General features: G+C 44.1%; 2 protein-coding genes across 2 annotated transcripts; both read right to left on the bottom strand.

Annotated features, from left to right (window-relative positions):
• Window positions 1-89: 89 nt before the first annotated feature.
• On the bottom strand, window positions 90-1,311 carry LOC131281207 (methionine aminopeptidase 1D, mitochondrial). Its single transcript, XM_058310471.1, has 4 exons — window positions 1,195-1,311; window positions 914-1,136; window positions 401-854; window positions 90-337 (listed from the first exon to the last, which is right to left on the bottom strand). Exons 1-4 carry the CDS (start codon window positions 1,275-1,277, stop codon window positions 141-143), a joined length of 957 nt encoding a protein of 318 aa, XP_058166454.1. The 5' UTR covers window positions 1,278-1,311; the 3' UTR covers window positions 90-140.
• Window positions 1,312-2,917: 1,606 nt separating this feature from the next.
• On the bottom strand, window positions 2,918-10,709 carry LOC131292974 (ionotropic receptor 75a-like). The gene is made up of 11 exons (XM_058321054.1): window positions 10,353-10,709; window positions 9,927-10,253; window positions 9,727-9,860; window positions 9,486-9,656; window positions 8,950-9,394; window positions 8,654-8,860; window positions 8,491-8,576; window positions 8,234-8,373; window positions 4,339-4,643; window positions 3,996-4,163; window positions 2,918-3,004 (listed from the first exon to the last, which is right to left on the bottom strand). Exons 1-11 carry the CDS (start codon window positions 10,707-10,709, stop codon window positions 2,918-2,920), a joined length of 2,427 nt encoding a protein of 808 aa, XP_058177037.1.
• Between the last annotated feature and the right edge of the window lie 1,786 nt (window positions 10,710-12,495).

Here is a 12,495-nt window from a genome sequence, read left to right as displayed (position 1 = left end):
CTTTTAATCCAATTTGGGAACAGTTAATTAATTAAATCATGATATATTGAAAAAAGAATCAAATGAATAAAGTAGAAAACCATTCAACATTTTTAATCAAAAGCTTAAAACAGTTCTTATTCAATTTGTTTTCTACAATGCTAATCAGTTACTGTAAGTACTTCACAACCATCGGTTGTTATTAGAACTGTATGCTCAAACTGGGCGCTACGTGCATTATCCACCGACACGGCCGTCCATGCGTCGTCGAGAATTTCCGCCTCAGAATCACCCAACGTTAGAACTGGTTCGATGGTAAAGGTCATTCCTGGCAGCATTACACCAGGAAAATCATTGTCTGAAAGAAACAAAAAGTCAATCAGTAAACATGCAATTTTACTTTGTATTGCTACAACCTTACCAAAATGAAATATGTTCGGTGGTCCATGAAAGTAGCTTCCAATACCGTGTCCAAGAAAGGCAGGCATAACATTCAACTTTTTTCTTTTGGCATATTTCTCGATCGACTTGCCGATCACACAGAGTGGTTGACCAGGTCCACAACATAGTATTGCCTCAGCGAGGCATAGCTCGGTGTTTTCTACCAAATATTTTCCCCGATCATCCACATTTCCAATTAGTACTGTCTTGGAACAATCACCGTGGAACCCATTGTAAAACACCGTGATATCTATATTGATAATGTCTCCATCGAGCAATTTTCTGTCGTCCGGTATTCCGTGGCAAGCTACATTGTTGACCGACGTGCAGACCGACTTTGGGAATCCCAAATACCGCAAAGGGGATGGATAGGCGTTTGCTTTTATCGTTTCTTCGTGAACGAAATCATCTACTGCATCCGTCGTAATGCCTACCTGTAACAAACGTTATCGCTTATCATTAAGACGAAATGAATCGACGTCTTACAAACAACCTTCGCAAACCGACACGCGCGGTCTAGAATAGTGGCGGCTAATCTGCAGCTATCTCTCATGCCGGCTATCTGTTGGTTGGATTTGATTTCCGGTTTTCCCTCGCCATCACTCGGAGAATTACGGACGAAATAGTAGGGTGGTTTTGGAATATGTTCTGGGACACGCCTTTCGGGTGATACATTTCCAAGCTCGGTGATGAGGTTGCACTTTCCAAAATCATACCTGAAAGAGCACTGTGGGTTAAATGGTACGCTAATACGCCTTTCTTCGCATCCATTACCTTTTCGTCCTACTAAAAAACGTCCTGCGAAATGAGCTGTTCCAAGCTACCCCATTTCTCAACACATTAATGCTTTGGTACATTGCAATTTCACGGTAAACTATAATGATAGTCTGAAGCGAATTATTCCCATCGACAAGAACGTTGAATATATTTATTATCGTATGATTGTAGAGAAACAGAATCAAAACATTGACATAACTATTTGTTTACGTTTTCAATTGAAGCCAAGGTATATTCAAACTATTTTATATGTACCTTATGCAAAATCAAGATTGCTAGTGTAATGTATTCCCATCACATCTCTGTTTTAAGAACCTTTGCTATAATATTTTGAAATATACTAGACTGACCGTTAATGTAATTAGTAACCGAACATGTTTTAAAATATGCAATTATCCATCAAAATAGAATTTAGTCAAAAAACATAAGTTTTATCAACATTATGGTGATGTTAAGTAAATAAAACAAGCAACAAACGAATCAAGAAACTCATGGTGCCATTGAATATTCCCACATGAACTAGTTGTTTGGATTTGTAATTCATATCTTTATATGTACTTTTTTACTGCCACCAAATGGTTTCACACATTATTTCTAAGGTTTTTCAAATGTCCAATCGTTCTGTGCATACATTTTCGTTATAAAGTATTTCAACATACTTAATGAAATTCGGTAATATTTACGTCCTTTATCAAATAGACAACAAAAAACAAAGATTAACAAGACGACAGGCAGCCCCAAGTTTAAACCATACATTTTATTATTATGTTTTACTTACTTTAGAGTTTTTATTGCGGTTGATTATTAGAAGTATATTATTGCTATCACTAACCATTATAGGTTTCGATGAATAGCAGTCCCTTTGGGAACTCCACTCTTCGTCACGTCCGGGACTTGTCGGTCGGCTTTAAGCTGCGTTTTTACGACCGATCGCATACAGTGGCACTTGCACTCAGCATCACGCGATGATCTTTGAAAAACATTTAAGACGACTCACATGGTGGCAGAATTGGACCAACGGAGGCCTCTCTTTCGGGATGTTTTGCTGCCTCAATACTTGGTCCGGTCCCAGGCTAACCTAGGACTGGACAGCCGATCAACGCACAAACCCCGCGAACTAATTATAAGCCATGCGCTTGTTCAGCTTCTCCGCACTCTGCTCATCAACGGGTTATTGCATTTTTTAATGAGGGAATACACTGCCAAACGGGTTGATGGTGGACAGGGAGGGTGAGAAGACATCATCGACGCATCCTCATTGACTGTGGACAGCAGGGTGAGTGTGGGATCAATTGTGGAGGAAAGGTCTTGCAGCAAGTGCGTTCGCAGGTCAACAAGGCTATTACCATATTGGCGATGGCGGATTGGAAAGTGATTTGATTGGTCACTGACTGCCAGCGTTGCGGGGGACTAGGACGTTGGCACAATATGCACCATTTTATGGCACGACTTCGCAGTCAAATAATTTACTTAACGTTTCTATTAGCGTATGTCTGTTTGAATTAGCCATCCGATGGAGTTTGTGGCACGGCAACCATTTAACAGGCTATTTTTGGTTCCGTGACAAACACTCCCAGGCTTCGTAATGACTTACTCTACCTGGCAAGCGGTTCCACGGTACCTTGCAAGCGGTAGCAAACGGATTTGCCACGGTTTCCATTCGTCCCCTTTCTGTCGATATAAATACCAGCTGTTTTGTCGAAGATAAGCCCCTAACACCCTAGCCGCAATCCGTTGAAGTGGCCATGCAATGATGACCACTGACCGAAACCGTTAGCCGGGGCATTTTATTGTTTCCAGAATATATCTAGAAAAAAAAGAAAACAGCCACGAACGCACGGTTGCATTGAGGGGGATAAAGTCGAAGGAACTGCACTTGTTTTCGTTGTTGCATCTTGCATATCCACTGTAGGGAGTCGGTCTGACGCGTACTGGGTAAACTTTTACGACACGCGGTTGAACTAGTTTTCCACCGGGCGTGCAGAGGGACAGAAACCAGTTGCGTGCACTCGATTACACGCCAGGTTCGTAAGTTTAGTGTGCGTTTTGCATTAAAACATTCCGGAGCCGTACTGCTACTGCACTACGTCGAACGTCGGAAGCAGAACCAACCCCTATTTAGCGACGAACAAGTGCCTAATTTGTACATATTGCACAGCTTTTTCTATCAGAAGAATAATCGTAGAGCAGATCATTCCGACTAAAGAAGAAAGATGAAAATAATCATTCACCCATGTCAGTCTTCCCCCAAATTTTCTTCATTACCTCCGAGAATTGTGAATGGTGTTGCAACTCCAGCCATCACCACCGGCTGCATCAGTGGACCATTCTGACATTCAGGCATTTCGTTACGATACATTCCTAAAAGTCGTCGAATCAGACCCATCTCGTTCGCTCTTGTCAATCTTAAAGACACATTAAAGAGAGTTTTCATCCGTCGTTAGAAGTAAGAATCGATCGAAAAATCGTTTATCGAGCCGCCAAAAGGAGTGAAAAGTTCTCACGTTATTCTGAACTGCTCGGCGTACATGCTTCCCTTCGGTAATACGAAACTCATCATCCTTAGCTTGGTGTACAATCCTTGCATCTGATGGTCCACCCGCCGATACGGTGTTGTTGGTTTTGGTTGCATATCATCAGCGTCCAAAAGTCGAAAGGATGGTTGGAAAATTAACAAAGATAAAGAAAAAAACATTGAACAACAAACTTAACACGACCTCGATCAGTGGAAAGGTGATCGCTTGATCGATCCTTGAAATACGATACTCTGCTATGAGACTCGAAAAACAAAAATGTACCGTGCGCAGTTCGCAAATTTCGTCCGCATCCAGCTGCTCCGCAAGCTCCCGGAAGGCTTCGGTTGGTTCGCAGTGGAAAGCGAAACCACCCTGCTTCAGCAATCGAACAGCTGTGGCCACATCCGCGTAGACCGGAACGGAGGTCGTGCCTTCGCTGATTGTGGATGCCTGAAACCGAAAGGGTGTGTGCTTTAAAAGGTGTACTTAAAGGTGATCAATATCTTTTACCTTTTTGTAGTAAAGTTTGTGAATTGAAGATAGCGCCAATTTATCCTAAGAAATTGATATGAAAAATATGTTTGTTTTAAAATTATTCACCTTCTCTGACAATTTAAACTTTTACCTCTAACAGATTTCGATTGTACGAATCGTTGTTAAATACCACCTTTAGTGGACATTCTGCCAGCTCCTCGATCGTTCTCGGACCCGGATTGATGCCACTCAGCAGCTCCCCAACGATCGAGGCCGAATAGTAGTTGTACAGCAGGAAGGTCATTACCATAACTGCGTACAGTGCAATGCGTACCGGAACCCGGGAGGAACTTTCTGTTGTCCCCTGCTGTGCGATCAATCCGATCATGTCGATCAGGAAGTGGTTGTGCGATGAGGGTGAATAGTTGTTTTCACAACCCCCCATTAGTTGTGATGCTGCCAGCGATAAGCAAATAACAACAATTACCGCGAACCAAACGGGTACAGTAAATGGTGATAAAGAGGTGATTCCTCGCGAGACGCCATTAACCTCCGGGGTCAAGCGATAGATGAATCCCAATCTGCAAATTAGAAATTGAACTCGCTTGAACTCATTTAGAAAGACCTTTTTTCTATACTGACTTATAACTCCAACTTTGATGCACGATTTGTATATTGACGGGCTTTTTTCGTAGACTCTGCAACACACCTGAGCCAACAACATCGAAAAGCGTTATGTTGTCTAGAAATTGTTCATCCATATGCTCATAATTGATTCTAAAACGAACATATGAGTACAAAAATGACTATCTGTGGCTAAATTCGTATGTTTTTTATGCAATTCTCACGAGAAATTGTGTACATGTTGCAGAAATTCCATCAGGGCTAGGTGGTATTTAAAGTGGGAAGTTTGGTTTAAATTGACCTGAAGGAAATAAAATGTTTGACATCTGTAAGCTAGTATAAATGATAATAAAGTTCAACTTCATTTCTGTTCCATTTACCTCTAGCACACCTTGTAGCAAAACATGATTGAAATTTCTACGTATTTCATTTCTGTTGTATCCTGGTATGATACGCAAACCAGTATTATTTTGCCAACTGCCCAGCAAGTTCATTCGAACGGAACCGCAACTGTTTTTGTTTGTTGTATATACGTCTATCAGCTGATAAAATGAGTCATCGTTGTTTTTTTCTCGAGCCCAAGTAACGTCCGAATCCAAACGCAAACCACATCCTTTCCCGATTGTGCCTACAACATCCACCGATCTATCATGACTTGCTACTAACAACCATGTATAGGAGCTGTTGAAGGTTGTTTCTGCCTACGAAAAGGAACAATTGCATAAAATCGAAGTATTTTTCTACGCGTACTTTTCTAGCTGACCATCACGATGTTTCGTTGAAACGCAGGACAACTCATATCTGCCACTATTGCAGAACGTGGCGATATAACAGAAAACGGTATGCCAAACGTTGAATCACTTTCCATGTAGTACACTTGAATGAAAATTCCTTCTGTTATCAACTCTTGGGCTGCAGAAAAAAGCACTGAAAGGGAGTAAAGAAAAAATTAAATTAAAGTGTTTCTTTTTTTAAGAAATAGTCTAACACCAGTACCCTCATCACAATATAAAATTGAAACTCGTCTGCTGTGTTTGTAGGATATAAAATCTTTGATAAACTCCTCTTTCCACCCACTTGCTAGAAATGGAAAGAAGCATAACATCGAAACTAACGAAAACATCCTATACATGACTCAAGTTTTACTTCCTTTTCCTCTGAGAGGCACCAACAAAATGGGGTTTAGCTGAAAGCTTTACCAAGTCTTCATTCTCCTTTTCCTTGTAAATAATTCATAAACTAGCAAACGAATTGTGGACAGTGATTGTGGTAGTTATGGTATCATTACGTTAAGTTATTAAAGATATCAATTTAATTATATTTCGAAATTATTGCTGCACATTTTACACAAGAGCCATTTTTAAATTCAATCAAATTTTCGCTTTCCACATTTTGCTAGTTCTGACATGTTTCTTTCTCCATCAACACACTTTGCAACTTTGTCATATGATAGCTTGAACAATATTTGAAACAAACTAAGTGTAGATTAAAGCATAATCAATGTCGATTTTGAATTGAAATGAAAAGGATCTACGCTATTTTAAGATTGAGCTGGTGATAACATTAACAGCGTTATCGCTTGGCACACATTCGCTTGAGAACTTGCGTGTCGCTTTGAGACAAATAAATTTACTCGAACCTCAGTCGTCATTCATCATCCGAGCGCTAGACCAAGGGAGATTTTAAAATCATGAATAGGGACGGGTGTCTTTTAGTAGTGTGTTTGAGTATAGTTTTGTCTGCTCAGCTTACAAAGGCTAGTGGAGATTTCGATATGGATATTCTAACGGCTAAGGTAGATTTGCTGCAGGATAAGCTGCAAGAGCTGAAGCAAACTATGAAGACAACCATAGAGAGTTCGCTGAAGGTAATAGATTCTAATTCTCAAAACATGCTTAGTACAATAATGAAAAAGCATAATAGATGTGTGTATAAATCATTATTTGATTATGATAATTCGATTGATTGCAGGAAAACAACCAAGCCTCAAACGAAAGGCATGTCAACCTTCAGAACCAGCTAGCTAAGCTTGAGAAGGACGTGACGGAACTAGGCGAGAAATTACACTCCAAGTTAGAAACGGCAATGCATGGAATGGAACAGTCTTTAAAGAAAGTAAGGAAGGTGGATCATAGATGTTTCGAAGCGTGTGTAGGAAAATTCGTTGAATTTTGTATTATGTGTCTTCTTTGCAGCAAGTGGTGCAGAGTGTGAAAACAAGTGAAGACGTAACGCAGGCCATATTGGTGGATCTTGAAAGTCAATTTAATTCCAAGATTGAAAATTTAAAACACCAGATCGATCAAAATAAAACATACCAGGAAACGTCGCAAGTTAAGTTCGAGAAACTAGGGGAATTCCAGAAATTTCGCTCAGTGAGTTCGTGTCGGCAAGCTCTCAATGTGTCAGGGAAATACATGATCAAAATTGGAGCAAAATCAATCCCATTCGTGGTCTATTGCGAACACGATGAGTTCGATGGAGGCTGGACAGTAATCCAGCACAGGTTTGACGGTTCTGTCGATTTTTACCGCGATTGGGATGCATACCGTAACGGTTTCGGAAGTTTGGATGGCGAATTCTGGGTCGGGCTGGAATACGTGCATCAAATGACGAAAAATCGACCCCACGAACTGTTGGTGGAAATCAAAGATTTTCATGGAAATTACGGTTACGCTAAGTATGGAGAGTTTGAGATAGGGAACGAAACGGAGTTGTATGTGTTGAAGAAGTTAGGAACATACTCAGGGACAGCAGGAGATGCGCTGCAAGCCAACAAAGATCATAAGTTTAGTACATTCGATCGTGACAACGATCTAGATATTGGTAATTGTGCTAAGGGTATGCATGGGGCTTGGTGGTACGAATTGTGTACCGTTTCCAATTTAAACGGGCGTTATGAAAACACAACAAGTGATATTAGTGCCATGTCGTGGGCCTATTTTAAAATGGACTGGCGCGGTCTGTCTTATTCGCGAATGATGATTCGCGAAATTATGAAACACGATTCGTAACAAACATGGCAATGTGTAGCAATAAGTGTAAAAAATCAATTTTTTAATTAAAAGGTTAGTTTTTCATTAAGTGTGATTGTTTTTTAACTTAGTTTTTCGCTCAGCGCGCTTCAATTATAAAATATCAACTTTTCAAATTAAAGTTCCGAATTTAGACGTTATCATCTTGCCGCTGCTCATCATCAAACGCCAGTTTTGTGTCGTCTTCAGGCGTCCAGCCTTTACCATAACTCTTCCGCATTCTGCGTGCTCCGGGGAAGGCTATCCCCTGTTTTTCCACCAGGTAAATTAACCCCGATAGTACGATGCCTGCTGCAAAAACAGGTCACCAAATTCAAACCATTAGCCTCATCCGCGAATCGCTTGCCGAACGGCATTTGAAACGGCCGTTGCCGCCGCTTTTACAACCTCCTAATATTATAAACGCCAGCAAAACCTCTGACAGCTCCACCGAGTAGACCGTTGCACTTCCTTGGCAGATTGGTTTCGCTATTTTGTGGATCCTATAAATCCGCTTTACGACGCCCGTTTCCTGCGCCCGCATCAACCTTCCCGGCGACCGGCGGGTTCGTGGGATTCGTGGCGGTGACGTGAACGTGAAACAAAAGTAAAACATACGGTGAGCAAAATGGTAAACTCTCGGCACTGCAGCAACAGGGACCTACGTTATCTTGAACATTTCCCCGTACATACTATGCTTCGGTAGTACGAAGGCCATCACGCGGATGTCGTACTTGTACAATCCTTCGACCTGGAAGGTAAGGGTTATTGATGTAAATAAGAGATCTCCACCACTTCTAGCAATATAGCTTCTAAACAAATATTTACCGTTCTAAGTTCACATATCTCGTTTGCGGTAAACTGATTAGCGATCGCGGGATACACTTCTGTCAGCTCACAGTGTAGTACGTGTCCACCGCGTCTCAGAAATGGCACGGCGTGGTCCACATCTGTAAACAATGGCAGATCATCCGGAGATCGTGGAGGTATGGCTTTGCGATCGTGCATGTGGGTACTGTACGGAAGGGTTTGCTCCTACAAAGTGTAGAGTATGTAAGGGTTAAGACTATAACTTTCTGTATGCCTCATCCTACTATACATCCGTTGTTTGTCAGAGGACTCACCCTGAGTAGTATTCGATGATAACCCGTGTCGGTCAGGGATAGCTTGAGCGTGCTGTCGATCACTTGCGGGATCGTCTCCGGTCCTATCATCTGGGAACTCAGCAGACCGCTGACAACCGTGGAGGTGTAGTAGTTGTAGAGCACCAGGTTGGCGACCAGCAGCACGATCAGGGCAAGGCGAGCCGGCACCAGCCGTGACACGTACGGTACCCCCTGCTGGGCCACGCAGGATACCACATCGACCAGGTACGCCACGGTGGCTCGAGGCGGCTCGCACACGCGCAGCCATCGTTCGGAGAACCGTGCCAGATACTTCAGCACAGCCACGGCCAGCGCGAGCGACACCAGAAACGCGATCCACACGGACGGCGAAAATGGAGCAACGAAGCCGTTTCCTTCCGACTTGCTGCCGATGTCCGGTGTGATTTTGTAGATGAAACCAGTTCTGCAAGAGACCGTAAGCGATCGCGCGTCGATAGCGCGCGAGTTAGCGATAGCCAGCCACCGGGTCCCGCGCATCCACCACCCGCTCTTACTCGAACGCCCAGCTGTAGTGGATGGAGTCGAGTTCCGGTTGACGGCTCAGCCGCATGATGATGCCGGTCGCGGCGACGTCCGTTTCGCGGCGTTGCACCACTCCCAGCAGTCCCAACCGGTAGCCGGATGGCAGCCGACCAGCCCAGCCACGCGTCGGCCGATACTTGATGCTGAGGAGGTCAAGACCATTAACCAATCGGTCCCTTATTGGGTGAAGCTTGTGCTCGCCACTGCACGTACGTGAAATTGTGGAAATCCCGCAACACAACCAGCAGCGCGTAGTGGTACTTGACGAACGCCACGATACCCTTGCTGAGTCCCGGTTCGGCCAGCAGCTGATCCACCATCCCGGATGTCACATTTTCCCTATCGATCTAGAGCAGCGTCCCTGTAGGCGCGCGGAATCTTCACCGAGCCCAAACACAACGCAAAAGACTCACCACCGTGACGCCGCGCAGTTGGAGGGAGTTGAAATTCTGCCGAATCCTATACCGGCTGTAGTTCGCCAGCAAGCTAAACCCTTCACCCTTGCGCCAACTCCCGTAGAGCGTCCGGTAGACGTCTTTGCAGAGGTGGCGCCCTTTCGAATAGATATCGAACAGACTAACGGCCCCGTCGCTCGCCGCATCGGCGGTAATCAGATCCGTGTTCATTTGGATTCCGGTCGTATTCCAAAGCACCCGGTGCACTTCCCTCCGGTCGGTTGTGGGTCGCGCAGCCAGCAGCAGCCAGCTGTAGGTGTTGTTCAGGAGCCGATATTTGGAGACCTACAAAGATAAACACCATCGTTGAAGTGGGGTGTTCCGTTTCACAAAATCTCCGATGCTTTCTTCCCCAACATCTGCTGCTCTTTATTTCAATCTCACTTCCTCCAGCAGACCCGATGCACCCGGACACTGGTAGTCCAGCACGCAGCATGGTTTGGCGTACTGTCGTGGGGTAAATATGGCCGGTACGTTCTGCTGCAGGATCGGTGAGCCGATGTCGACGAACCGCACCGATATGCTCCTAGTGCCAGCTGCTTGCAGCACCAGTTTCCGCTGCGAAATGACTTCCTTCTGTTGCTGCTCCAGCTGTCCCGAAAGGCAGTCGAAAATAATCGCGTGTTTGCAGTGTCTTAGGGACAAAAAATCAAGCAGAAGGCTTTCCCGGTCTCGGGCAAAGTTTGCGTCGAGGAAAACTGCCACGGAGAGCAGCAGCGATAGCAGGACTGTAACCTTCATTCTTGCAAAGTTAGAGCGGATTTGATGAATGTCGAGCGGGGTGGTTCTGATTTTGAAGGATAATGATCCTAGGATGTCTGACACTGATGGGTTGATTGACAGGCTAAACCTACAGGATGATTTATTCAAATGATAAATTATCGACTCCCTCAATGCTCAGGCAGGGGAATGACACGCTCTTTAATGTCTCGAGTGATACTACATTACAAATTGTTATGCCTACGATTTGATGATTATAATTGATTTGATAATTTGATTCAGATAGCTCAAAATTCTCTTTAAGTTGTGTAATCAAGTATTTAATTAAGCTTGAAAGAAATGTTTAGTTTATAATACACGTGAACTCTTTGAATCTAAACCGTTATAACGTTCCTGATAAATATTTCAAAAATATTAATATTTAGACTGTGTTCACTGAATGATACTAATAGGATTTAGGCTGTGTCTACTGAGTCAAGATATAGCAATTCGTTTTTACTTACATCTTTAGTCACTTAATATACCCTTAAAGTTTAAAAACTCCTTTACCGCATACAGATTGTGTAAATAAACAACATGCTTGTTCAATCCAGGGCTAAAGAATTTTATCGAGGGTATTTAACGCTATAAATCATGCGGAAGAAGTTTAAACTCGGGTTCAAAGCATGTATGGAGCATGTTTAAAAACGCGCTTATCGCTCGCATAACATCAACAATCACTTCCATTCGGTTGAAGACATAACCTATTTATCTCGTCACCGCAGCGCGACTGCAGCTGTTGATGGGATAATAATCGGTAGCCGCGACCGTCGGAACCGTCTCCCGGCCCGCAACGATGGCGACGCCAAAGCGAACGAAACGGAAAAACTCGCGTCCAGCATCGCTTAAACACAGAGTTTGCACGGCACGACGGGCAACAGTGTCACGTGACCTTCCGGGCCTCCCTAGAGCCGCACTTGGCAGCAGATCTTATGTCGTCCCGTCGCCCTAATTATCTTATCTCCCGGCGAGAATCGGCGAACCCGGCAAACGACTCCGGGCGTTCAGGCCGCCGGTCAGATGGTGTGCATTTTCGCACGCGCACACCGGACATATGCCGCTCAAATTGACTGTCATCAACCTTGACAACTTTGATCCCTGCCTGCCCCCCGGCCCATCGTCCACCGGCCCGAACCCCGCCCGCCTCGACACGCGGCCCGGCGGATGCAGGTTGCGGTCAATATAATAAAATTATAATTTTTATTACACATCCTTTGTTTCGCTGGCGCAGTGCGCAGAGACTCCGTGTCATTGACGCCACTCGATGGAGTGGTCGGTTCGGTTTCGATCGTGCCCCGTCTCGAGTCACCTTGACCACCACCGAGACGCAGACACGACCACCCCGCCCCACCGAGCGGAGTGATTCCCACTCCGCCCGACGGCGAAGGGATAAAACCTACGGCACTTCTCTTCTAGGGAGCTTTGCTGGGTTCGGGTTTTTGCGGTCGGAATCGCGTTCCTTCTTTATCTCTTTCCTCCCCTGTGACATTTTACATAATTATATGCAAACCAACGGGGTGGACGGTGGGGAGGCGCTTGATACCAATGAAAGCAACCCCGTTTTTCCTAGCAAGGAACCACCTCCTGTCATGACTTTGAGCAATATTAAACATGCTAATGTAATGTGTTGTAAAAAGTAGGTACGAAGGTTTTATAGGCAAAATTAGCATATGTAACCATCGTAATCAGGGAATTTCAATGCACTTTGCCAAAGCTGGGCAGAATTTAAAAAAAAAAAGTTTTAATCACTGACTTCTCAAAGAGAGAA

The sequence above is a fragment of the Anopheles ziemanni genome, chromosome 2 (assembly GCF_943734765.1).
Source record: "Anopheles ziemanni chromosome 2, idAnoZiCoDA_A2_x.2, whole genome shotgun sequence".
In the NCBI taxonomy this organism is placed as follows: Eukaryota; Metazoa; Arthropoda; class Insecta; order Diptera; family Culicidae; genus Anopheles; species Anopheles ziemanni.
Note: the sequence above shows the minus strand (reverse complement) of the source record. Positions and strands in the feature narration are given on the sequence as shown.